This window comes from Petromyzon marinus, unplaced genomic scaffold (genome assembly GCF_048934315.1).
Source record: "Petromyzon marinus isolate PM22_M1 ecotype Great Lakes invasive population unplaced genomic scaffold, UKy_Petmar_22M1.pri1.0 PM_G_Scaffold_69, whole genome shotgun sequence".
Taxonomy (NCBI): Eukaryota; Metazoa; Chordata; class Hyperoartia; order Petromyzontiformes; family Petromyzontidae; genus Petromyzon; species Petromyzon marinus.
Window position 1 is genome coordinate 387,512 of NW_027423023.1, and position 26,738 is coordinate 414,249.

Sequence of the window (26,738 nt, forward strand, 5' to 3'; positions counted from 1 at the left end):
GCTTGTTCCGCCCTTGTTTCAATCTAGTGATGGATGAGGGTCTCCTCATGGCATTCAGGGTCGTGGGGGCTTATTTCACTTTACTTCAACGCTATTCAGCGAATGTTGGTGAAGGCAGGGAGCATAGACGCAGGAGCATAGTGCAGCACAACACTTTTTATGCAGTTGCTAAAACGCAAACCCCCGCATGTGGGGAATATTGACGTGTAAATGCACATTCTTCCGTCTACGTGTGGAGAATATTTATAAAGATTTTGAAAAACCTGATGCTCTATCGATGATCTCCGCGGGTAGGTGTCTACCGAGTTTTGTAAGGACCCAGGTGAGGAATATTTGCGTTTGTAATCTAAAGGTCACGGACTACCACGCACCATAGGTCACCAATTATGATGCTGAAGACGTGAGTATGGTGAGCTTGACGTACTGAGCTTTTAACAATTTCTGGCAAATGTAAAACCTCAGTACGAATTTGTACGAATTTGCATGTTGACATTTCTTGACAAACAGATTTTTTTTGTTAATTAATCGACCTATTGCTTATTTTGATTAATAGTATTTCATTAAAAAAGGAAAACTTTTTGGGGAAATTTTTTGTCGGCTGCGAATCACAATTGAAGTAAATACATGCATACACAATGCCGGACGTGTTATTGTAAGAACGTTAAATAATTGTGTCGTGACATGGGGGCATGTCACACCGCATGGTGCCGGGCCCGTGGCGTGTAGTTTGAACAACGTTACCGTCCTCTTGCCCCGACGTTATCTGCTCGCCACACAGAGTCGTGAGCAGCGATGACACCGGTACGGAGGGATATAAAGGGGGGCACGTCCATAAATGACGTCACACGATTTGGCCGATTTTTGACCCCCCCCTCCTCCTCGTCACACGGCGTCACAAAAAGTCAGACCCCCCTTTCAAATATGACGTCACAAAGCTCTGCCCCTCCCCCCCTAAACCATATTTCCATTTTGAAAATAAAACACGCGGCAAATCACTTTAAACTATTGTCATTGTAGTGCGTATTTAATTATTTTATGGTCTGCCTACCAACGAGACGACTTTACCGACAGAACCAAAGAGTGTGGATTCCTGTAGTCACGAACGCTTCAACTCGAGATTGTTTGCTTCAACATTCTCCCATAGAGAAGCAACTCACTCACTCAACCACCCACTCACTCACCCACCCACTCACTCACCTACCCACTCACCTCACCCACCCACTACTCACCCACTCACTCACTCACCTCACACACCCACTTACCCCACCCACCCACTACTCACTCACTCACCCACCCACTCACTCACCCACTCACTCACCCACCCACTCACCTCACCCACTCACTTACCCCACCCACCCACTACTCACTCACCCACTCACCCACCCACTCATCCACCCACTCATCCACCCACCCACTCAACCACCCACTCACTCAACCACCCACTCACTCAACCACCCACCCACTCACCCATTCACTCACTCACCCACCCACTCAACCACTCACCCACCCACTCACTCAACCACCCACTCAACCACTCACTCACCCATCCACTAAACCACCCACTCACCCATCCACTCACTCAACCACTCACCCACTCACCCATCCACTCACCCACCCACTCAACCACCCACTCACTCAACGACCCACTCACCCATTCTCCCATGGAGAAGCAAAATGCTCCTTCGTGGAAGAAATAAAAGATGGCCTTAGTCAATTTAAATAATCAAATAGTGAATAATGAATCAAAAGTAGCTGTGACAATTCTATTTAATTACGTTTATTTAAAGTTGCGCATTTTTACGTGACGTCACATTTCTCAAACCCCCCTCCTCCCTCCACCTCGTCACACATCGTCACAAATGTCTGACCCCCCTCCCCCCCCCCCCCCATAGGTGCGTGACGTCATTTATGGACGGCCCCTGAACTTGACTTTCCAACATCGGAGGAAGCCCCCCAAACTCAATTGGGTAGCGCTCTAATCCCGTCGTCTGAAACGTGCCGCTGTTTTGCCGCTTGCACGAAGCTGGCCCGTGGTGAACACCGTGGCTGGACTCACCCACAACAACATTTGGGCTACTCGCGCTGCTAGTGGGGCAACGAGAAAAAGCATGTTGGCGCCAACAAAGTTACAGGCCATTGGCATGTTTGTACATGATGTGTATTTATTTAAAAAAAAAATATTAATATATCGTCGTAGGAAGGAGATATCACTTGATTAAAAACATTGCTCACGTATGTCTGGTAAGTACGCTGACGATGTACGGTGGCAGTTCAGTACTATGTTCTTGTATATATGGCTTCTGGTTCATGTATATATGGCTTCTGGTTCATGTATATATGACACTTTTGTGAGGAGCAATGTGGATGAGGTTGGTCTAGTTAATTGTGTGAACGTAGCTCCTTGAATTTAAACGTGCCCCATTTGTTGCAAAGTGTAAATCTATACAATTAATTGTGCAACCGCCAAAGGTTTTTACAGTGGGGAAAATTACCGGTAAAAACGATGTTGCAGAGTTTCACCCTTACCAAACCCCAACTCCCTGGAATTTTGACAATGCAATAATCTATGTCGCATTTGCATTGTCTGCATTGAATTACATTTTGCCCAAGTACGCAAAATGTATCGGCGTAACATTTGCGCGCATTTCAATTCCCACTGGCGCAATTCTACGCGTGCATTTTACACGTTAGAACTGGTTACAGTAATAATAATAATAATTGCGTTACTTGCTCTCAGTATTGAAAATACAGCGACACGTTCGCCGGCGTTGTTGGCGCTTTCAGCACCAGCTCCACGCCGTGGTTCTCACGGTGAAGTCGCACGGTGGGTAGAAACACAATAATAGATCACGTGACGTTTCCATCGCAACACGAGCAAGCGTCTTGTTCTTACCTGCTGTGCGACGACGTTGCCGAAAGAACCAGACGGCATGGATTCCTGCAGTCACGAAAGCTTAAAATCAAGAGTCATTACACGCTCGTTATGGAGACGCGTGCAATGATACTATTTTGTTCAATGTTTACTTTTCTAAGGCCGCCTTTCAGAACAAATTAACTATATGGATGCCTCTAAATTAAGGGAATATATTTACGTGATCAATAACTTCCCCCCACCCCCCATAAAAAAACGGCGGCCCAAACGGATCCATAGAATGTGGCCAAATTCCCTTTCCAGTTTACTAGACGAACAAATCTTTAATTTTTCCCGGTAATGCCGACCGAGCTAAATGACCGCTTTTTCAGAAGTTGACCGGGCGATCACAAGCGACAGTCTCAGTTCTCATCCTCCTGCTTTACGGCGACTACATCCACCAGGAGGTCGCCACCTGGAGTCGAACCCTGACCTTCACGCTCCACCGTTATCTCCTCTTCACACTCCACCATCACTCCGGGCCACGTAGCGAAGTTGTTATTTTCTTCCGGTTCTTGTTTCATGAGAGATGGGCTCATGGCAGCGGCGCTGTGGCAATCGCTTTTTGTGTGTCAATGAGTGCCGTTCCGTCCACAGGACACCGACTGTTGGGGTACCTCGACACCAAATCGGGCCGCATCTACCGCTTGCCTGTAAATTCCCCGCTTATCTTTAACTAGAATTGTTTAAAAAGACCAGTGGATACCTTCTGCGAGCACAGGCAAAGGTTTGTTAGGTATTGTGTTTACATGATGGATGTATTTGCAATGTTATAATGTGCGCCAGGTGTAAAAGTAATGCATGTTGGGCAATTATTTTTAAAAGTGCATAATTCCGGTGGCTTATCGGAAGTCAGAGCGTTCCAGACGGCCGCAAGGGCCCGCCAGAAGCCGCTGATGTGAGGATGACCACCGGAGTTTGCGTGACGGTGGTTTTTTGCTCTTTGACGAGACCAGCGAGGTTACTGCGGCTAATTCGTGGCAAAGCGCTTTGCGTGTTAAATGAGTGCCGTTCCGTCCACGGGATACCGACTGTCGGGGTAACTCGACACCAAATCGGGTAGCAACTACAGCCCGCGAAACACGGAGGGGATGCCACGGAACCCCCACGCGGAGAGGCGCGCCGGCCGAGCGCTTGGTCCGGGGCCGTGCGAGCGTGGCGTGGCTGGAATCTGGGGTGACCGCTTTGTACCCACGGATAACGCTACGGGTCTTCTCGGTTGACGCTCGCATTCCAACATCTATTTAACTCTTTACGCGCAATCTCTGTAAACTTATTATATATGCAGGGCTTGGTTTCTTTAGAGCGTATATGCTGTCAGTTTCCTGCCAAGTCAACTGCATTTTCATAAGTTTAGAACGGCCAGGTATAATTGTATTGGTATTAGTTTTTTTACAGGATCTGATTGGTTGTTTGTATGCACGTGGTGGATTGTAGAGAAACCTTTCCTAAACCCACTTGCTCACCCTGTGCTTGGTTGACATCTAAATTTACACCAATAAAATATACATGCAGTAAAACCTTGGATTGCGAGCATAATTCGTTCCGGAAACGTGTTTGTAATCCATCAATAAAATATACATATACTCGTATATCAAAGCACTCGTATATCAGTTGTGATCACGTGACGCTCCGCAGACAAAGCGTGTACTGTACGTACTGCTCGTATTGCAAGACCTCGCTCGTTTATCAAATTATTTACTTAAAATTTTTGCTCGTCTTGCAGACCAAGTTACTCGCAATCCAAGGTTTTACTCTGCTGTATGCAAAGGGGAGATAAAGGAGACAGTTTCTCCAACGTCAATCAGTGAAATGAACACGTGTTGCAGAGACAGCAATTCATTTGGTGGCAGATCTGGAGCAACTCTAAAGCAGTGTCTGTTGTGTCAATCAGTGGCCCCTCGCAGATAGAAAAAAAAACGAAATCCAGGCCCTCCATCGTTTCTCCAGGAATTGATCAGAGATCCCTCCAATCACAACTCAAAGCTTTTCATCACATAATAAACAAGGATCTATTTATATTCTTGGTTCTTTCGGTAAAGTCACGTATAAGGGAAACTTCTACGAGACTTTACCAAAAGACCAAGAATATGAATCCCTTCAGTCACGAAAGCTTTAAATCAAAATTTAAAGGCTCTATTTGACAATGTAAATCAAGTAGACGCCTTGTAGGTGCAATGGCCGAAGGGCTTTGTGAACCGATGTTTTTTCAGCAGCAAACTTTGGACCAATTTAGATTTTCGGATTCTCAACTGCAGGACGTGGCCCGTAAAAAAGGTCGCTGGGCTAATCAATGTTATGGGGTCAGCGGCATTCTCGAGCGAACCCCGCGGATGATCGCGGTCAGTGCTCGCTGCATGTCCTCGTGAAATGTTCTCAGGCACAAATCGCCTTGCTGCTCAATCCATCAGCGAGGCGGCGGCAGTAACAGGAGCACTTCACCCCCTACACTAACAAAGGCGGAACAAAGAAGTGGCGAGTAAACTTTGTTTAAATCAAGCCGACGCTTTATTTCTATCTCACCATCGTCGTCATCATCATCAAACAGCAGCAGCGGCCAACGCAAAGATCGTGATCGCAATCATCGCGATCATTTATCAGTCGCCGTATTTCACGTGCGACTGCGGCCTCTTCTGTCAACCCGTCTGTACCGATTTGAGCAACGCGATTTTTTTTGTTGCTCCGAAGTTTTCTGATGATTAAAAAAATGTCCCTGGCACCCCCACCCCCACCTGACAGCGTGAACCACCACCACCACGACAAGACTGCACGGGAGCAACTCCTCAGTGCCCAGGGGCACCGTAGCACTGCGCCCTTTCACCCCGGCCGCTGTGGGCCACCCTCAGTCTGCGGGAGTGAGTAGAGACACTGGAGTGTTCTAGATTTAAAGCTTTCGTGACTGCAAGGACCCACACTCTTTGGTTCTATTGGGTAAAGTCACGTAGGTAACAAAAATAAAATAACAAAAATCACGACGTTTCGGCCACAACACAAGCAGTCTCGTCCCTTCACCTGATGAAGGCCGCTTGTGTTGTGGCCGAAACGTCGTGATTTTTGTTATTTTATTTTTTACCTACGTGACTTTACCCAATAGAACCAAAGAGTTTAGAGACAGAGTGGTTCGATGTTCAATTGCAAATGCGGCCGTCATTCCTGTACAAAGTGGTGGAATGTTGACCACAATCGAAAATGAATTGGACCTTTTAATCGTCTGATTATCTTTTTAATGTAAAACAATTACAATTTTGGCATGACATCATTCACGTGTCTACATTGCTATTGTAAATAAAAGGCTACTCATCTTGTTTCAGAACAATACAGACAAGATGCAAAAAAGTGTTACCAAAACGGAATGCCGAATTTATATTCGTCGCGTTGACAGCTAACAAAATCCATTTAAGATGTTAGAGAAGTAAATTAACGTGTACAGCGGAAGAAATCTGGGATGCGAATCCCATGCGTGAAGATGAATTTCTAAATGATCTACCGTGTTCTTTCGTTGCTGTCATTCTGTCAATCGCAGGAAGCGCCTGCTACGTAAAATGAACGCGTTCGGTGGTTACACAAAACTAGTTAAACCCCACGTAAACTATTACAAACAAACTACATTCACGTCCATCACGCCGACTTTTGGTCAATGATGACCTGGACACAGGCCCAGGCACGGTCCACAAAACTACGATTCAGTTTAGCGGCAAGAGAAGCACGTGCGGGACGCGGCCTGCTCGGCATTCTGGGTAGCTGCGTGAAAAAACGAAGTTGTGCATGTCGCGCGGCGGTCTCTCCGGCACTGCGAGCTCGGCTCGTGATGGTGTCACTGTAGAGAGTGGAGCGTGATGGTGTCGCCGTGGAGGAGAGTGGAGCGTGATGGTGTCGCTGTAGAGAGTGGAGCGTGAGGGTGTCACTGTAGAGAGTGGAGCGTGATGGTGTCACTGTAGAGAGTGGAGCGTGATGGTGTCACTGTAGAGAGTGGAGCGTGAGGGTGTCACTGTAGAGAGTGGAGCGTGATGGTGTCACTGTAGAGAGTGGAGCGTGATGGTGTCACTGTAGAGAGTGGAGCGTGATGGTGTCGCTGTAGAGAGTGGAGCGTGATGGTGTCGCTGTAGGGAGTGGAGCGTGATGGTGTCACTGTAGAGAGTGGAGAGTGATGGTGTCACTGTAGAGAGTGGAGCGTGATGGTGTCGCTGTAGAGAGTGGAGCGTGAGGGTGTCGCTGTAGAGAGTGGAGCGTGATGGTGTCACTGTAGAGAGTGGAGCGTGATGGTGTCACTGTAGAGAGTGGAGCGTGAGGGTGTCACTGTAGAGAGTGGAGCGTGATGGTGTCGCCGTGGAGGAGAGTGGAGCGTGATGGTGTCGCTGTAGAGAGTGGAGCGTGAGGGTGTCACTGTAGAGAGTGGAGCGTGATGGTGTCACTGTAGAGAGTGGAGCGTGATGGTGTCACTGTAGAGAGTGGAGCGACACGAAGGAGATGCACCGTGCACGTTTTTCTCCGTTAGCCTGAATAACAAAAGCCAAACGCATTGGTCCGTACCAACCGTGGCCTTGAAATGCAAAATGTTATAAAGAACAGCTTTAAATTGGCATAGGAACTAGTTGCCTGTTGGTAAATATTAAGGTAACAGACAAACCCTTCAAAACGTACTAACACAAACTAATTTGTATTCAAATGTGAAATGTTGCAGGCACGTGGAATCCACGCACATTGCCTGGTCCGGAAGATGGTGTGTGTGTGTGTTGCGCTGGGGATGGTGTGTGTGTGTAGCTGGGGATAGTGAATGTGTGTAGATCTGGGGATGGTGTGTGTGTGTAGCTGGGGTTAGTGAATGTGTGTAGATCTGGGGATGGTGTGTGTGTGTGTGTAGCTGGGGATAGTGAATGTGTGTAGATCTGGGGATGGTGTGTGTGTGTAGCAGGGGATAGTGAATGTGTGTAGATCTGGGGATTGTGTGTGTGTGTAGCTGGGGTTAGTGAATGTGTGTAGATCTGGGGATGGTGTGTGTGTGTGTGTGTAGCTGGGGATAGTGAATGTGTGTAGATCTGGGGATGGTGTGTGTGTGTGTGTAGCTGGGGATAGTGAATGTGTGTAGATCTGGGGATGGTGTTTGTGTGTGTGTAGCTGGGGCTAGTGAATGTGTGTAGATCTGGGGATGGTGTGTGTGTGTGTAGCTGGGGTTAGTGAATGTGTGTAGATCTGGGGATGGTGTGTGTGTGTAGCTGGGATTAGTGAATGTGTGTAGATCTGGGGATGGTGTGTGTGTAGCTGGGGTTAGTGAATGTGTGTAGATCTGGGGATGGTGTGTGTGTGTAGCAGGGGTTAGTGAATGTGTGTAGATCTGGGGATGGTGTGTGTGTGTGTGTAGCTGGGGTTAGTGAATGTGTGTAGATCTGGGGATGGTGTGTGTGTGTGTGTAGCTGGGGCTAGTGAATGTGTGTAGATCTGTGGGTGGTGTGTGTGTGTGTGTAGCTGGGGTTAGTGAATGTGTGTAGATCTGGGGATGGTGTGTGTGTGTGTGTGTAGCTGGGGATAGTGAATGTGTGTAGATCTGGGGATGGTGTGTGTGTGTGTGTGTAGCTGGGGTTAGTGAATGTGTGTAGATCTGGGGATGGTGTGTGTGTGTGTGTAGCAGGAGTTAGTGAATGTGTGTAGATCTGGGGATGGTGTGTGTGTGTGTGTGTAGCAGGGGTTAGTGAATGTGTGTAGATCTGGGGATGGTGTGTGTGTGTGTAGCTGGGGTTAGTGAATGTGTGTAGATCTGGGGATGGTGTGTGTGTGTAGCTGGGGCTAGTGAATGTGTGTAGATCTGGGGGTGGTGTGTGTGTGTGTGTAGCTGGGGTTAGTGAATGTGTGTAGATCTGGTGGTGTGTGTGTGTGTGTAGCAGGGGCGGAGTCCCCGTTCAAAGCCTGAGTGCCGGAGCTTGGGGATAGTGAATGTGTGTAGATCTGGGGATGGTGTGTGTGTAGCTGGGGTTAGTGAATGTGTGTAGATCTGGGAATGGTGTGTGTGTGTGTAGCTGGGGTTAGTGAATGTGTGTAGATCTGGGGATGTTGTGTGTGTGTAGCAGGGGTTAGTGAATGTGTGTAGATCTGGTGGTGTGTGTGTGTGTAGCTGGGGTTAGTGAATGTGTGTAGATCTGGGGATGGTGTGTGTGTAGCAGGGGTTAGTGAATGTGTGTAGATCTGGTGGTGTGTGTGTGTGTGTAGCTGGGGTTAGTGAATGTGTGTAGATCTGGTGGTGTGTGTGTGTGTGTAGCTGGGGTTAGTGAATGTGTGTAGATCTGGGGATGGTGTGTGTGTGTGTGTAGCAGGGGTTAGTGAATGTGTGTAGATCTGGTGGTGTGTGTGTAGCAGGGGTTAGTGAATGTGTGTAGATCTGGTGGTGTGTGTGTGTGTGTAGCTGGGGCTAGTGAATGTGTGTAGATCTGGTGGTGTGTGTGTGTGTGTAGCTGGGGCTAGTGAATGTGTGTAGATCTGGTGGTGTGTGTGTGTGTGTGTAGCAGGGGCGGAGTCCCCATTCAAAGCCCGAGTGCCGGAGCCGGGACTCCTCGGCGTCGCCGCGGCCCCGGCCTGCGCTCCGTCTTGTGCAGCGGGTCGAGCTCCTTGAAGGTCGCCGCCCCCTCTGGCTCTCCTTCATCCTCATGCACCTCGTCTGATGAACACCACCAGGGCCCGGTCAACCGCCCGCAACGGGCAAAACCACAGAGCGCGTCCCGCCAACAACGCAGGGCCCGCCGATCGACGCGCCGCCGAGCACGGGGGGCCCCACTCCTCCACCGGCCGCCTCCGCCGCGCACTCAAAATCCGACGCGGACGCCCCCGCGGGGCGGCCGAACACGAGACGGCGGAGCGAGGAATGTGGACTCAATGGGTCGTACACGGTCGCGCGTTGGCCATCTTTGTCCACGAGGGGTACGGGTGAAAGGAGAAACCCCCCCCCGTACGGCAAAACTGGTTCACGCGAGCTCACTTGGCCGACTCCAGCAGCAGACAGAGAGAGAGAGAGTTGACCGCCGTGAGCTCGTCACTCCGACCGGATGATTAAAAAACGACCTCGGGGTAAAATCGAGCGACAAACCTGCGTCGGCCGCTCCGCGGGCCACGATCGACTCCAGCTCCGTGGTGCACCTGTCCAAATGCTCCACCGCCGATCGCAGCTTCTCGCCGACTGCATGGTGAAATTCCCGACACGCACGCCAACACGCAAACACGCCCAGGCGGGGGATCATCAGGGATGCTCGTGGAATCGTCCTCCGCGGAGCCTGGAAGCCCGGAACGCCGTTTTCCCATCGCGACAAACCACCAATGCACCGGAACGAGACGAATTATTTGGCGATGCTGCGCAGAGCACAGCCTAACAAAGAAAAACCTCGCGTTAGTCACGGCCTCAAAACGTATCTACGTAACGCGACGTTTCAGGCAACGGCCCTCCTTCACAGCGCTGAGAAAGCGCCGGTAGAGGTCGCGTTAACAATTGCACGTCACCCTGCTGCGCACCGTGGCAAACCGGCCGTGTGGCTCAGTGTTGGAGAGAGGGGGGGGAGGCTCGCGATGGCTGCGAGTTCAAATCCTGGTTGGCGCTTCCTCTCCTCTCCCCGCGTGAACCGCCACCTCAAGGTGCTTGCGCCGACCTCTAAGGCCTCATCATTGCAAGCCTCCTCCGCGGAGGCAGAGCCGCGCGCGATGGCCCGCTCGGTCAATCCGAGGCCTCTAAGGTTGCGTTCGCATAAGCGGAGGGGATTGCCGAGAGGCGTCAGGGTCGGGATGTAACCCGCGACCTCCTGTATGCCGGGCGAGGTAGTTCACATCTCAAAGCCACCGAGGCGCCCCATCACGAGGCACCGCGACCGGGTCTGAGTGGCATCGCGGGTTTGGTGTTGCCCTGATGCGGTACTGGAGACCCGGCACCAAGGAGTCCGTGATCCGATGTGAAGATGCGGTGCTCTCACCATCTTCGGATTGACGACCACACGGATTAATTTGCTCTGTAAGGTTCCATCTGCCACAAGATGGGACCGCAAATCGCATTTATGTTAAGGGAGTTAATCAAGTAAACGGTGTTCAAAGTAATCTCTTTAAAAAGGAGTTAGGAGCCTTCACTCTGACAGGATACAGTTTTGATTACAAAGCGACGCTTCTCCAAGATCCATCATCAGCGGATGCGATTAATTAATAAACCGCATCCGCACAGAGCGGGGGCAGAAGCAGATACCTGATGCAGAAATGGAATATTAAAAACTCTCCTGGATGCGACTGTGGACACGTAACGACGCAATTCCCGATCATCCAACAAATACGCAGAAGACATCGTTACAGCGATACACCCGGTGTTCCTGACGCGATTGTCCGGCTTGACCCCCCATGCACGTCAAATTGTGCACGTTGCTCTGCATCCATATCGGCAGCCGTACGAATGGAAAATAAAAGATCGCCGTGATCAATCCACCGCCGAGTGAAGGCCTCCCGGGGCCACTGCCACCGCCCGCGCAATCCCGCGGTGCAACAATCTCGATCTCGTCGCTCCGGTGGACGCGACCTCTCTCTCTCTCTCTCGGACGCAATGTCCCTTCGCCGCTTGCTCCGTTATCGGCGTCGACCATCGGGTAACCGTCGTTCCTCCCGGTCCGTTGACGACGCGTCCTGCCCAAGCCCCCCAAGCTCGCTTCTCCTAGCAGCAGCACTTTGGATGTCTTTTGCTGGTGTTTTTTTAATACTTTGCCCAAGCTTTGATAAATACGAATACAAATCATCACTTTTGATTTAAAGCTTTCGTGATTGCAGGAATTCATATTCTTGGTTCTTTCGGTAAAGTCACCACGTAGAAGGGAAACAATAAAATAATAAAAATCTAAAAAAAATATTCTCACGACGTTTCAACTGCAACACAAGCAATCATCGTCAGGTGTGAAAACCACAGCAAGAACATTTGAAAAAAAAAATATTGCTGTGGTTTTCACACCTGATGATGATTGCTTCTTGTGTTGCAGTCGAAACGTCGGGAGAATTTTTAAAAAAAATATTTTTATTGTTTCCCTTCTATGTGGTGACTTTACCGAAAGAACCAATAATACAAATGATCACTTATTTATATTTAGTGAATTGCTTAACCATCTTCTCAGTGTTGCACTCCTATCGGTTTTTATTGCATTGATTGCTGTTGTAACTGGCTGACCCAGCCCCCCCCCCCCCCATTCTGGACATCCGCGGGAAAGAGCTTCACAGCTCACCGGATTCCTCCTTGCAGTCTAAATGAAGATTCCGATCGGACGCGGCGAGCAGGAAACCGAGGAGGACATCTTGGTAAAACAAATCAAGGCGAGCGGATATTTAAACCCCCGATAGCCGTGCACGCGACGAGGAGGAGCAGCGACCCTTACCATCCCAAAGCACGCCGGTGCGCTGCTCGCGCTCCAGCAGCTCCACGCGCTTCATCGCCTCCCTCAGCTCCTCCCGACGCATCTCCAACCGCGCGCCGGCGCGCCCCTGGCGGCGCGGCCCTTCCGACCGCCGGAGCCCCGCCGCCGCCTTCCGCGTCGCCGGATCTACCAGGCGACGGAACTCGACGACGTAGGCGTGATACCGCTCCGTCCCGGACGCGTGGCCCCGGGACCCGTAGTGGCCGCTCGCCGAGACGCCGGACGCGCCGCCGGCGGCGGCGTCGGCGTTGGCGTCCCGCTCCTCGGCGAAGCTCACGCCGCACACGCCGCAGCGCCCCTGGGTCAGCCGCGCGGGTCTGAGGACCGTCTGTCCCGTGGCTTCCTCCCTCAGCCCGGCGCTCAGGGCCACGGCAAACTGCAGGGCCCGCCGTGCCGCTCTCCACCTGCGCCGAGCCTTCAGCCGCGTCCGCTCCTCCGTTTCCCGCCGCGCGGCCAGATGACGCAGCAAGAGCAGCTCGCTCCGCTCCTCGTCCTCGTCCTCCTCCTCCTCCTCCTCCCCCCTCTCCTCGCCGCCGTCGCCGTTCGGGAACCGCCCCGGGCTCGAAGCGGAAATCCCCGGCTCCCCCGGGTCGCGCTCAAATCGCTCGGGGAATCGGGAGGCCGACGACCCGCGGTGGAGAAAGAAGCCGCGCCTCCGCGAGCTCCACACGCAGTCGTAGAGACGATCGCCATCCCTCTGCCGCAGAAGCGCGTCCAGGGCAGCCGCCACGTCGCCGGGTCCTTTGGCCGCGTCGGCCGCTTCCAGGCAGCGCAGGAGACGCGGCGGCAGCCTGTCCCGCCTCTCGGGCGGGAGGCCCTCGCCGGCGTTCCTGACGGCCGCGCGGATGCGGGACTGGAGCTTCGCCCTCCTCAGGATGTGGACGTTAACGAGCATGACCAGGCACAGCACGACCAGGCGCTCCGCTGCCCCCGACTCCACGCAGGGGTCATCGCCGCAGGCGTCGAGCAGGAACTCGTTGCGCTCGCCGCACACCATGAGGGCCAAGTGGTCGACGTGCCTCAGCACTCTGTCGTGGCCGGAAGGTTGCTGCTGGCCTCTGCCGAACTCATTAATAGCCTCGAAGACGTCACGGTGATGTTTCGCCTGAAGGGGGGAACGATGAAACAATCTTGATTTTAAGCTTTCGTGGCTGCAGGAATCCACACTCCTTGATTCTTTCGGTAAAAGCCCACGTGGTAGGTAGAAAATAAGACGAAATAAAACGAATCGCGACAACAGGTGGGACAACCACAGCAAGAAAGAATTGCTGAAGTGGGCGAGAGGTCTTCCGTGACAAGAGGTCATATAGGTAAGAGAGGGGGGAGGAGAGAGAAGCGCTAGGGGAAGAGAGGACCTGAGACCGGGGGGGAAGTGGGCAGGGCTGGGAGTGGGAGGCTGGGGAAGCTGGAGATGCGGATATGAAGGCAACAACCATGAAGCAGTTAAGTTTTTTACCTGGTTAATAACATCCTTCCAATGATTGCTCAATTTGTATCCAAACCTTAACTGCTTTATGGTTGTTGCCTTCATATCCGCATCTCCAGCTTCGCCAGCCTCCCACTCCCAACCCCGCCCACTCACCCCCCCCTCTCTCTCCCCCCTTACTCCTCCCCCCTCTCTTACCTATATAACCTCTTGTCACGGCAGGCCTCTCGCCCACTTCAGCAATTATTTCTTGCTGTGGTTGTCCCACCTGCTGACGGACGCCTGTTGTTGTTGCGCACGAAACGTCGTGATTTAATTTATTTTATTTTCTAACCACCACGTGGACTTTACCGAAAGAGCCACAGAGTGACAATTAAACGGCGTGAGAGAGCGAGCGTCCGGAGCATCGCGCTCACGTGCTCCGTCAGCGTGTGTCACGTTGCGAGAGCCGTACGATGATACAATCGCACCAAAACGCGTCGCCAACTCTGCGCCTGAGTTGCCGTGGCCAATCTCCTCGTTGAGTTTTGGGCTCGGAGGCGGTTGCTGAATTTGGTTGTTGCGGATTGTCCGTCAGCTTACCGGTGAGCCGCAACTTTAAAAGTTTGCGTGCCGCGCCCGACGTTCAATTTGTTTGGCCGTGTGCGGCGGGTGCGGTGTTTCTAATGACACGCAGTTGGCCAGATCAACAATCGATTACGATTCAATACACGCCAAGACTCCGTCCACACACACACACATACACACACACACATACACACACACACGTACACACACGTACACACATACACACACACGCGCCTATCTGCTTGGTGCCGGCTGTTATAGCCACATCGTGGGCGCTTAAACTTTTCGATCAACGGGGACGGTTTTCTCACGATCAAATTCCGTTCGTGTCGGATCATTCTCAGCAGGAGAGAGCCACCGCAACCCCCGCGTTACAGAGAGACGGACGGACGGACGGCCGGACAGAGTTGACGCATGACTAACTTTCACTCTCCGTTGGAAAAGCCTCACGGAAAAACGTCCGGGAGGTAAATATCCGCGAGGCGCCCCCCCCGGTCCGCGCGTGGCGCACCCACCCGCGGGTTGGGCGGATGCATCCAGCTCCACAGGTTCAGCGTGGCGAGGTAGCCCTGCGGCAGGCAGACCGTGTTCACGTCGGGGCGCGCGCTCGCGTGGACCGCGCAGACCAGCACCAACTGCAGCTCCGCCATCGCCGCCGCGTTGGCCACGCTGGGCGCGAGGCCGCCGCCGCCGCCGCGACGCTGCCGCCGCGTCCCGATCAGCTTGCGGAAGCGGCAGAAGGCGTGGATCGAGCCCAGCACGTCTCCCCGCGCGAACGCCTTCTCCGCCGATTCCGCGAAGAGGTTGAAAAAGCTGGCGTAGCGTCCATTGGGCAGGACGAGCATGCTGGTGGCGCCGCCCGGCCCCGACCTCTTCCGCTCGACGCGCCGGCGAAACGCTTCTTCTTCTTCTTCTTCGGCGCGCAGGAGCCTGCCGGGCTCCGTCGGAGAATTGACGGCGCGCGCCGCGCGGTACGCCTCGAGCCAAAGGTCGGTCGATTCCCTCCGGCTCTCCTCGCCGCGGGAGGCGACTTCCCGCGCCACGAGCTCGCGCATCGCGGAGCCGACGTGAGGGTTGCTCCGTATCGGCGCCAGGATGTCCCCGCAGGACGCCGGGCTCTCCGACAGCCCTCGCGGGTGGAAACGGCTGGGGAACAGCAGGGCGAGGAGGTCCTCGCAGTCAGCCAGCTCTGGCTTGGGAAGGAGCGCCTCCACAAATTTTGCCGCTTCGGGGCTCCGGGACTCCAGTTGCGGGATCGCTTCCAGGAGAATTCCGGACAGCGTCACCAGGTTAACTTTGCTCGCCACCAACTTTTTCAATTCCGCCCCGCCGGCCGCGCCGCCGTGCGCACCGCGGCAATCTCGGAGCGGGCACGCCCCTCCCGTCGGGTGGCGCCCGCAGACCCCCGGCGTCTGGCGCGCGCGGGACTCCGCCGCCCGGGCGAGGCGCTCGCAGCGACCCAGCAGGTGCCGCGCGAGGACGCGGTCCGCCTCGGGCGTGGGCACGCGCGGCGGCTCTCCGTCGCCGTGCCTCGGGCCGCCGGGCACGTCGAGGAACCTGGAGCCCTCCTGCGTCAACACCCTGCAGGACCCCTCGCTCCGGCTCAAGCCGTAAAACTCGCAGCTCTGCGCCAGCCACTGCTCCCGATGAGCCGCGGCCTCCCCTGATCTCGCGCCGCCGCCGAGGAAGCTCGCCACGAGCCGCAGCAGGGGCTGCAGCACCTCGAGTATGATGGGGACGACGTGCGGCGACCCCCCGCCCTCGACGTCCAGCAAAGCCGCGGTCGCTTCGGCAGCGCCCACGACCACGTCGGCCTCGAGGAAGAGCGTGATTGCTTCACGCAGGAGGTCTTCGTCGCTTTCCAACTTCCCAAGCATGTAGCAGGCTTCGGCCTTCCCGCTCACAAAGTTGTTATTCTCGCACGTTTCCCTCACGCTCTGGAGTTCTGCTTTTATTTCGCGCAAAGCTTCCTCCTCCTCCGCCTCGTCTCGTCGGCTGGCGCGTGCCCGCAACGCCCGCAACGCGGCACGGGCCTTCGCCAGGAGGCACTCGCCAGCGAATTGGCTCCCGGGCCTGGCGAGCCGCAACGCGTCGGTAATCATCCCGTGTTCTCGAAGCATCTTCCCGGCTTCTTCGACCCTGCCCCTCTGCTCGAGGAGGGCGACGGCCTGGGCCAAAAAGTCGTTCATCCTGAGGAAGGCGAGCTGCTCCTCGAAGGCGACGCGGGACAGCGAGCTCATCATCGCGCCCTCGTCGCCCCGCTCCACGTGACGCCTGGCGGCCACGAAGCGGAGCTCGCGCCACTTCCACGGGAAGTCCACGGGGGCGAGGCCTCCGTCGGGGCTCTGCTCGGCCTCACACCTGGGCGCACCGCACCGTGGCACGGGGGGGGGGGGGGGTCCAGAGTGACGGTGGCACCACGCCGTTCAACACTTTTAAACGTATGGCCGATCACGTTTTGATTCCATACAGCCCCTTCGCTAAGGTGCCCAATGGAGAATTGGCAATGATACATACAAGTGTTTTTTTGGGTTAGGTCACTTAATTATAAACGTGTCCACGTTAAGCCGGCCACCACCTGACACAGCCAATTGGTAATGTTTGGCACGTGAACGGAACGTGGCAATTGGTTACTAGTACAGCACACCGGTGTGTTGGGCACGTGAACGGAACGTGGCTACGATCTGACTACGATGTTTCGCCAGCAATTACAACTAGCATCATCAGGCGACAGCCAGATTTATGGAAAAATCCTGCTGTTTCGCCTGATGATGCTAGTTGTAATTAATGGCGAAACGTCACTTGGATTGTAAATGTGGATTTACTCTCCAACACACCACCGGTGTGCTGTACTAGTAACGAATTGGCGTGTTCTGTTTAACGACACATTTATATTTACGCAATTTAACCCCAAAAAACTCCTGTATTATGAACGATATTGGTCGTGAAAGCCTACGTGTTGGAAATCGAACGGTGCGATGAGTAGCCCGTGAATATGATGAGTGCAATAAACGATGATGAAAGTGACAATCAGTAGTTGATGATGAATGAGTGTGATGAATGGGTAGGGAAGTTGGGAAGAGAGATCGTGTAAAAGATGGGGAATGGATGGGGAAGGGGAGTTGAGGGTAAGCAAGGGGATATTCGTCAGTTTTTAGAGAAGAGTGAAAAATAACGACGCTGATTGTTTGGCGATAATGCGCAAACCGTGGTTTCTCAATCATCCAGCTGTAAAAACACGCCAAACAATCTCTCAGAAACTTCACGAACTGTCTAACCGTTACAACAACTGATGCAGCGCCAAAATCGAAGCCTACCAGATCGCGCAGCGACACACGAGGACGACGACGACGGTGGGTTGTCGTACGACTTTAACATGCGAAGAGGGCAACCTGGTTGAGCGGATGAAAGTCGCGCGATTGAAATGCAACCCGGGGCACGGGCGGAGTACAAACCGTTCAATGAGCCTCGCGGCCTCGTCGTAGCACGAGCTCTTCATGTACCACCCGACTGCCTCTCGCACCTACTCGCACACCACGTGCAGCACGCGAGGTCAACACGAGGTCAACACGAGGTCAACGCCGGGTCAACACGAGGCAGTCCGACAGCGCTGCTGCTGCTGCTGTCCTCGCATCTCGACGTCATCGTTCGGTCACTGGGCGACCCATCGGCTCGCTAACACTTGAGAACCCGCATTATTCACAGGTGGCTGCAGCCCGGATTCGAATCCGGTTCTTCTCAGGGGTGGCCATCGCAGCGTTTGGGAACTCTTTGAGCCACCCGGCCACTTGGCCCCTAGCCCTGTATCATTAACGAGGCTCCAGCTCGTGCCAGGCAGCTCGGGATAGGCAACACTCGGTGAGCACGTGACACAAAGCCACGCCGTCCTTCAGGACGTGCCTCCTGCGTCGCTTGGCAATTGTCGCGATATCAATAATGGGGCAGGATCCAATGTCGTGGCTTATAATAACGGGCGACGTACTTAAGATGATGAATAACTTTTGATTTAAAGCTTTCATGACTGCAGGGATTCATATTCTTGGTTCTTTCGGTAAAGTCACCACGTAGAAGGGAAAAAATAAAATAGTAAAAATATAAAACAATAAAATTCTCACGACGTTTCGACTGCAACACAAGCAATCATCATCAGGTGTGAAAACCACAGCAATAATTTTTTTCCAAATTTTCTTGCTGCGGTTTTCACACCTGATGACGATTGCTTGCGTTGCAGTCGAAACGTCGTGAGAATTTTATTGTTTTATATTTTTATCATTTATTGTTTCCCTTCTACGTGGTGACTTTACCAAAAGAACCAAGAATATGATGAATAACGTTTACAGGCGTGGGATGAAAGATGGTAAGGGGGGGGGGGGGGGGGGGGTGGTGGTGGTGATGATGCCGGAGGCTCACCTTGCCGAGATGCTCGCACAGCCTGCCGCAGAGGGGGTAGCTCTTTGCGTTCTGCAGGCACTTGAGCGCCATGTGGGGCAGGCCACACTCGAGGTACGTTTTGGCCAGGGCAAGGTAGTCCTGGGCCTTGCTGCTCGCAACACGCGGGCAACAGCAACAGCAGCAGAGGGGGAGCGTCGTTGCATATCGAGAAGCGGCGACGTTCTGTGGTGCTCAAGCCTGGCTCGGTATCCTTTAAAGCAGACGTGGGAAAAGTACGGCCCCCGGGCCCTATACGGCCCGTTGGGCTTTTTAATCCGGCCCGCCGAACTTGTCCAAATATTATTATTAAATTAAATTTTACCTTTCTCCTGTAATGCCCCCAGTTTCCCCATTAGATGGCGCACTTTGACCGGGAGTGTGGTGTATAGGCCCTATGTTCGTGCAATTTGTTAAACTGCCTTGCAAATAAATGCTTTGCTACCTGTTAAAGGCCAAATCCTTTCACGTAATGATTTTTAACACGTAATTTTTATTCAGTTCACACAAACACTCCATCCATCTGTTCCTGGCCCGGCCCCTCTGTCAAATTTTAGAAACCATCGTGGCCCGCGAGTCAAAAAATTTGCCCACGCCCTGCTTTAAAGTCATGGGCAGTGACAAAGGCTCGCGAGTTAGAGTTACAGTGTTAATGTGCGTCCCATTGTTTAAACAAAACTAAATATCATCGCCGGCTGTGTTCTATCAACCGTTAAATGAAGGCCTCCCCGAGCCGCCGCCATTCCTCATTGTCTAACAATTCAGCAATTAAATCAGCTTCTAGCACAAAAAGCCGGTAATCGTGGCTCCGTCTCCCACGGCGGTCGCCCTTCACCGGCGTTGCGTTCTACCCGGGACAATTTACTCTTTTCCGGTCAACTTGACGTCTCTGATTTCTGTCTCTTCTCTGATCCATGCGTTTTACCTTTTAGTCTCTCAGTGTAATTCCCCCCCCCCCCACCCCCCACCCCCCACCCCCATGTACCTCTGCACACTTCTTTGCGCCTTTCGTAACAAAAAACATTTGGAGGATTGGGAAGCGTGGAACCGACTCGCGGGTGGCACGGAACCGGCTTCCCCGGGCGCTCTTCCCCCCCAGGCGCCGCCGACGCCGGCTTCCTCGCTACCGAGCGCCGACCCCCCGCCTGGCCCTCCGCGAGGGAGCGGCGCAGGTGCGGCCGTACCCGGGGCTCCATCCGCTGCTCTGCGTGCGCAGCGCCGCGTCGTGAGCCAGCGCCAGCTTCTCCTTCGCCGCAACCCCACCCTTGCGGTAGCACTTGGCTGCCACCTGGACACAAAGACAAAAATCTGTCGGGGCAAGCGCTGGTTGCGAGCGCGCTACGAAGCTCCGGCACGGCGCACGAGAGGCCGGTTGCCATCGCGCCGCCGTTTCCTTATCCTGGAGGAAACTTCCTTGCGTGGAAGCAAGCGCTTCTGTTTGTTTGCCTGCGTCATCACACGTGCGCGTGTGTGTGTGTGTGTGCGTGCGATTCCTCGCGTCTTATTTTGCGTTGCAAAATATGAACGCCTCCGGTATAATGCCAGCAAGGGTAAAACCTTTTTTTTTATCATCTCAAAACTGGCAAAAGGGTCGCCGTGGAAATGTTTTAGCTCTGCTATGTTCTGAGTGGGCCACCTCTGCCAAAGGCCTTGGGTTACAAGATGTTAAATACCTCGCCTGGGATACAGGAGGTTGTGGGTTCAATCGCGACCCTGATGCCTGGAGTTTGCATGTCTCCCTCCCTCTATCTCTCTCTCTCTCTCTATTCGTGGACGCATGGAGTTTTCTCCGGGCACTCCGATTTTTCCCTCCACGTTGATCAATGTGCGTTAACAGGATTTGGCTGCTAGATTAGCCAGCGCATTGAGCTTTGATTTGTGGCCAGGTTGCTTCCGAAAAATAGCTCTATAACTCAGTGGGCCTTGCCTGGTCAAATAAAAAAGCTCAGTTTAGTGAAATTGGTAACCGTGAATTCAATAACAAGCACTGGCAAGCGACGGCTGGACTGCCACGCTGAGGCCCAGGTGTCCAGACCGAGCTGTCTCGGCACTCACCTTCCAGCGACGATGCTTGAAAAAGAAATCTCCCTGAGCGTTCCACTCCTCCGGCGTGGAAGAGCGCACAAAGACACCATCATCCAGGCCTGCAGGGCATAAGACAAAGGTCTCCCGTATAGCCTTAACAGACTGTTGGGGAAAGTGCTGTTAAGCGAGCTAAATCTTACAATGAGAGGAGAGAGGCAGGAGAGAGCGTGGAGGGTGGTGGGGTGAGATGAGAGGGGAGAGGCGGGAGAGGACATGGAGGTGAGTATGGTGAGATGAGAGGGAGGAGAATGCATGGAGGTGAGTATGGTGAGATGAGAGGGGAGAGGCAGGAGAGGACATGGAGGTGAGTATGGTGAGATGAGAGGGAGAGGCAGGAGAGGACATGGAGGTGAGTATGGTGAGATGAGAGGGAGAGGCAGGAGAGGACATGGAGGTGAGTATGGTGAGATGAGAGGGGAGAGGCAGGAGAGGACATGGAGGTGAGTATGGTGAGATGAGAGGGGAGAGGCAGGAGAGGACATGGAGGTGAGTATGGTAAGATGAGAGGGGAGAGGCAAGAGAGGACATGGAGGTGAGTATGGTGAGATGAGAGGGGAGAGGCAGGAGAGGACATGGAGATGATTATGGTGAGATGAGAGGGAGAGGCAGGAGAGGACATGGAGGTGAGTATGGTGAGATGAGAGGGGAGAGGCAGGAGAGTGCCTGGAGGTGAGTGAGATGAGAGGGGAGAGGCAGGAGAGGACATGGAGGTGAGTATGGTGAGATGAGAGGGGAGAGGCAGGAGAATGGAGAGTGCCGTGGAGTGAGACGAGTGCTAGTCAGTGGCTGAATGGAGGCTCTTGGGACAAGCAGGATCGTGCGAGCGCCAGTTGGACGGCCGATCGGCTCGGGAGCCGGCGGAGCGTTATCGCCGAAGCGGCGACGCGACTCCGCCACCCACCCTCCTCTTCGCCCGGGGTGGCACGGACGAGCGTGACGATTTTCCTCCCGACGAGGTAGCGGAACATGGGCGTGCGCTTCTCCTCGTGGTCATCGAACACCCACAGGTTGACCCGGGCGCGCGTCACCGCCGTGTACAGGCGCTTGAGCTCGCCGACAAGCACCTGGGGGAATGGATACGGCGCGGTGAGCCGGCGCGCCGGCGTCGCCGCGTGGCCTCGGTAAAACCCCCTTGGCAAGTGGAAACCCTGCCGCTCGGTGTAGCCGCCGCCCTCCGCAGCATGTGTGTGTGTGTGCGTGTCTGTGTGTGTGTGTCTGTGTGTGTGTGTGTCTGTGTGTGTGTCTGTGCGTGTGTCTGTGTGTGTCTGTGTGTCTGTGTGTGTGTGTCTGTGTGTCTGTGTGTGTGTGTCTGTGTGTGTGTGTCTGTGTGTCTGTGTGTGTCTGTGTGTGTGTGTGTGTCTGTGTGTGTCTGTATGTGTGTGTCTGTGTGTCTGTGTGTGTGTGTCTGTGTGTGTGTGTGTCTGTGTGTGTGTCTGTGTGTGTGTGTCTGTGCGTGTCTGTGTCTGTCTGTGTGTGTCTGTGTGTGTGTGTCTGTGTGTGTGTGTCTGTGTGTGTGTGTCTGTGTGTGTGTCTGTGTGTCTGTGTGTGTGTGTCTGTGTTTGTGTGTCTGTGTGTGTGTGTGTGTCTGTGTGTCTGTGTGTGTGTGTCTGTGTGTGTGTGCGAGAGACGCGCCGAGTGTGCGGAGGCGCCCGGCGCGTAGCGTCGAACGTCTTTCACGCCGTACGTAGCCAACCGACCTTCGTAGGAGGCGCATGGGATGAAGAACAACGAAACTAAACAATGCGAGAAGCGGTCCTGAAGAAGGAGGGGCGTTTCAGAGAGCTGTGGAAGCGCACCCTGAAGGCGCGCGATGCGGCGGCCGTCTTTGTTCAACGGGCCAGCCAAAGGCCGCTGCAAGGGTGGGGCGGAGTTTGCGGCGATGGTTTGCGCTCGGTGACGAGATCAGCGATGGTTTTGACACAAACCGTTCCAGCTTGCCAATTTTCACGAGGGTACAAAAAAATGAAACCCCGCGCCAATTTTCACCCCGGGGGATTCTTCAAATGCCTTTTCATCGAACAATGTCGATGACGGCAACGGTTTGCGTTTGACAGAGTGCCACCTCCCTCCTGTACGCTGGGTCGTCCCAGAGTGCTGTACACCTTACATCTATCTATATTCTTGGTTCTTTCGGTAAAGTCACCACCACGTAGAAGGGAAACAATAAAATTATAAAAAAATAATTAAAATAAAATTCTCATGACGTTTCGACTGCAGCACAAGCAATCATCATCAGGTGTGAAAACCACAGCGAGAAAATTTGAAAAAAAGTGGTGCTAACGTTAAAAATAACCGCCACTTGTTTCAAATTTTCTTGCTGTGGTTTTCACACCTGATGGTGATTGCTTGTGTTGCAGTCGAAACGTCGTGAGAAATTTATTGTTTTATTTTTTTTATTGTTTCCCTTCTACGTGGTGACTTTACCGAAAGAACCAATAATATGAATCCCTGCAGTCACGAAAGCTTTAAATAAAAAATCTTACATCTAATCTCAGATGAGGTCAAGCGCCAATTCACAAGGTGACTCGGCACTTGACCCGCCAACAGGCATGAGTCTGCCAGTCGCGGGCGATGATTACTGCCACGTGTAATCGCCACTGAGTAATCGCCTGGAATATTTGCTCAATATGCTCATCAGTTCTAAGAAGCTAAGCTGGTATTTGGGCCTGGCTAGTGCTTCCACGCGTGACCGCCATGCATAACACGTGCTGGAGGCCGCAGAGCTCCGTGATGAGCAGCAGTGGGAGAGGTGTAGCAACATCAAATTGTTATACTGCGCTTCCATGCTCACACGTCTAAGCTCCCCGACTTCGTCAACCGACGTTGACCGGCGTGGTGAAGTATGGTCAAATCACCCCCCCCCCCACCACAGCCCGCCTGGCCAATGGGGAGGCCCTCATCCAGCAGCGGAGTGACGAGACGGCCGAATGTGCGCACGGGGTTCAAGCGCTGCTCCGAAGTCGACTCGGGTTTGTGAACGTCAGGTGGAGAGGCCCTGTGGGGGGGCGAACGCTCGGCACGGTCAGCGGTGTCGGTGGAGCCGGCTTTGTGTGCGGCGGCAACGACGTCAATAACCGGACGACGCGTCCCGTTCAACCAGATCTGTTGCCGCCGTGTGAAAAATAAAGTCGCTTTTAAAAACTTCCTGTCTACCGCAAGGCACTCTGGGAATGCGCGATCTGAGAAGCGTTGCGTGACGGGGAATGTGAGAAGTGCTTTCACGTGGAGGACAGGGATGTGCGGGTGCCACAGTGGCGCGATGTTAACTATCTCGCGTGGTACAGAGAAGGTCACTGGTTCCATCCCCAAGCCTGGCACCTGTGTATTTGGAGTTTGCCTGTTTCTCCCCCGTGGGCACGTGGATTTCTCTCCGTTTCCACATTTAGAAACATGCATTTGGAGTATTTGGCTGAGGAAAAATGAAATCCACATCATAAGCTAATTCACTGAGCTATGATTTGTGGCCAGGCCGCTTCTGAAAAAGAGCTGTGTAGCTCAGTGGGCCTTGCCTGGCATGATTTGCCACAAGTACTGTGTGTGGTGGTTAATGCAGACTTGATGCCTTGCAAAATGTTTCTATTTTTAAACCTCCTGTTTAATTTCCCAGAAAGGGTTAAAACCTTTTCTTATTTTTAATTATGTAAAAAAAACATCTTTAAAATATCAACGAAGGAGAGGTATCGTCCGCTTGCTTTGTGTTGTGCAGCGATAGCTGGCCAGACAAGCGAGCGACCGTTAGCGAGGAGCCGACCTTGTGGGCAATGGGGTCAAAGTTGAGAGGGCGGGAGCCGGGCAGCAGCACCTCCTCCTCCAGCAACGTCTCCTCCAGCGGCCGCGGCGAGGACACGGCGCCGGCGTCGTCGCTGCGGGCAGGCGCCTCGTACGAGTTCACCACCCGCCACTCCTTGGTTGCCTGCGCACAGCCCCCCCGCGGGCGTAAAGAACGCGGCCGGAGCGAGGAGGGTCGGCGGGGACGCGCGCACGCCAGACGCACGAGCGAGAGAACGAGACGAGCGGAAAGAGTTGAGCCGGCGTGACCAGAAGGAGGGCGAAGACGTGCCGCCAGGGCATGATGGCCGCACCGAGGAGTCCCCTGACAAGGAGGGAAAGGTGGCAATATCGGGGACACGTGCAACGGGCACCAAGCGGAGGCCGTGGGGGGGGGGAAGCTCGCCTCCGAGTCGGAGAAGAAGTTGTAGAGGAGAACGTCGTCAAACTCCAGCCCCTTGGCCTCGTAGACGGTGAGCACCAGGCCCAGGCTCAGCTCCTCTGGGAGCTGCTCCTTGGCTTTCTCATTACAAACCAGGATCACCTGTCGCGCGCAAGAGGCAAAGGTACCCCCTGTAGCGGCACCACGCAAGACTATTGGGGCGAGTGGCTCTGCTGAGCACGAGGGGGGTGGTGGTGGTGGCCAGCACCACGCCCGGCCGCCTTTGTTTCCCGAGCGCTGAAGTTTACACGCCGCACAAGATGGTCCTTTAAGGCTGAATCGACCAGTAATGGAACCCAGGTTTCCGGCTGATATCCACTACACCATGCGTGTTTACCTGTGTAATGACTCGCGTGTAAGGGGGCATACGTGCACACTCACAAGCAGACGATAACAATGCGCTACGTGTAGACGAGCCCTAACCTGCACCAAGCACTCCTTACGCTCGAGTACGGGCTCGGCTTGGAACTCCGAGGCTACATCTGAACACTAGCACGGTTGGTTACGTACGGAGGCGAAAGAAGTTCAACGTACGTTACATCCAGAGGTATCTCGGTAACAAATCGTTCGGGCCCATTTCTCAAATGAGGGTGCCATGCGCTTCGTACGCGAGTGGAAAGCTAAGACACGTACAAACCGCTGTTGCTAACTGGTAACTGATCCGATAACCGGCTTGAGCAATGATTACCGGTTATGAAAGTCTAGGAAACGGCAACCGATTCCAGTGGAACTTTTAAGTAACGAATGCACCGATTGGCGCACACGCGGACGTACAAACCTCACGGCGGCCTAGATCACCCCTCGGTTACATTTGTCCTAGTTACTGGGTCGAAAAGAGATAGAGGGGCAAGCCCTGCAATTGATTTATTGCTCATGCCACTTCCGGAAGAAGGGCTTCCAATAGAGGGTATCTGGCATTGTCTCCTAAGCTAACGTCTTGGAAGGAGGAGGCGTACCCTCACTTGATCCCACCACGCGTAACCTGCCAGTCGACTGCGGTGCGCCCGTGTATATTGCAGAGTGGATAGTGGGGGAGGGGAGGGATTTGAAAAACCTGCTCCATTGTTGCAGCTGCTGTGCCCCGGAATCAACGACCGCTGGATTGCAAGTCCAGCGTGCTGCCTATGACACCCACCGCGGCAGGCAGCTCCCTTCGTTCCCGAGTTTAAAAGGTTACGTTTACTGCTGCAGATATCTACACGTGCCGAAAACCGGTTCAGACCGCTTTATACCGGTTTCATACCGGTTTCCACCAGGTTGTACACGGATTACAGATGACAAAAAAAACAAAGCCGGCCTCCGCCGCCCAATGGCAAACAAACCTGGTGCGCCCCGAACTCTATGGGCTGGGCGCGGCGCTGGTGGCCTCGCAGCAGGATGGCCAGGTCCTCGGAGCTGCACGAGTCGAGCAGGACGGGCAGCGGCCCCGCGAACAGCCCCTGGTCCCGTGGCAGCCAGTCCAGCGACTCGGGGAAGAAGTGCTGGAGCAGGTCCACGACGCTGGAGGCGAACGCCAGGATGCCTGGCGCGAAGGGACGCGGGGGGCACGTGGGAGAGGAAGGACCGGCGGTGGTTACGTGGTGGGGGGGGATCGTGCGGAGGCCGCGTGTTAACGGACCAAGTGTTTAAACTCGTGGTCCCGACCTGAGAAGAAGGCGCGGCTTGACTTTGCGCCGAGGTTGTCGCGTTTTTAATAGCATT

The 26,738-nt window shown here is 53.8% G+C and overlaps 2 protein-coding genes across 2 annotated transcripts in view; both read right to left on the reverse strand.

Moving 5' to 3' along the window:
• Nucleotides 1-5,032: 5,032 nt before the first annotated feature.
• Nucleotides 5,033-15,161, reverse strand: LOC142920145 (uncharacterized). Its single transcript, XM_076062610.1, has 4 exons — nt 14,830-15,161; nt 12,283-13,426; nt 9,984-10,073; nt 5,033-9,557 (listed from the first exon to the last, which is right to left on the reverse strand). The coding sequence occupies exons 1-4, from the start codon at nt 15,157-15,159 to the stop codon at nt 9,424-9,426; spliced, it is 1,698 nt and encodes a 565-aa protein (XP_075918725.1). The 5' UTR covers nt 15,160-15,161; the 3' UTR covers nt 5,033-9,423.
• A 332-nt stretch (nt 15,162-15,493) lies between these two features.
• The window catches only part of LOC142920150 (TPR and ankyrin repeat-containing protein 1-like), a 29,985-nt gene continuing 18,740 nt past the window's right edge, over nt 15,494-26,738 (reverse strand). The window contains exons 10-19 of the mRNA XM_076062621.1: nt 26,360-26,559; nt 25,002-25,139; nt 24,579-24,740; nt 21,729-21,891; nt 20,798-20,886; nt 19,927-20,030; nt 18,725-18,854; nt 17,770-17,837; nt 15,593-16,675; nt 15,494-15,503 (exon numbers count right to left, since the gene is read on the reverse strand). Of these exons, the coding sequence (XP_075918736.1) occupies nt 15,494-15,503; nt 15,593-16,675; nt 17,770-17,837; nt 18,725-18,854; nt 19,927-20,030; nt 20,798-20,886; nt 21,729-21,891; nt 24,579-24,740; nt 25,002-25,139; nt 26,360-26,559 (2,147 nt within the window). The remainder of the gene's footprint in view (nt 15,504-15,592; nt 16,676-17,769; nt 17,838-18,724; nt 18,855-19,926; nt 20,031-20,797; nt 20,887-21,728; nt 21,892-24,578; nt 24,741-25,001; nt 25,140-26,359; nt 26,560-26,738) is intronic.

Bases quoted from the DNA above. Each gene is read 5' to 3' on its own strand.
- LOC142920145 (XM_076062610.1), bottom strand. From the start codon at position 15,159: ATGCTCGTCCTGCCCAATGGACGCTACGCCAGCTTTTTCAACCTCTTC. The intron at 10,074-12,282 runs GTAAGGGTCGCT...TTCACCATGCAG, and splicing joins CACCGGCGTGCTTTGGGATG to TCGGCGAGAAGCTGCGATCG. The intron at 9,558-9,983 runs GTTTGTCGCTCG...GGTGTTCATCAG, and splicing joins CCGCGGAGCGGCCGACGCAG to ACGAGGTGCATGAGGATGAA.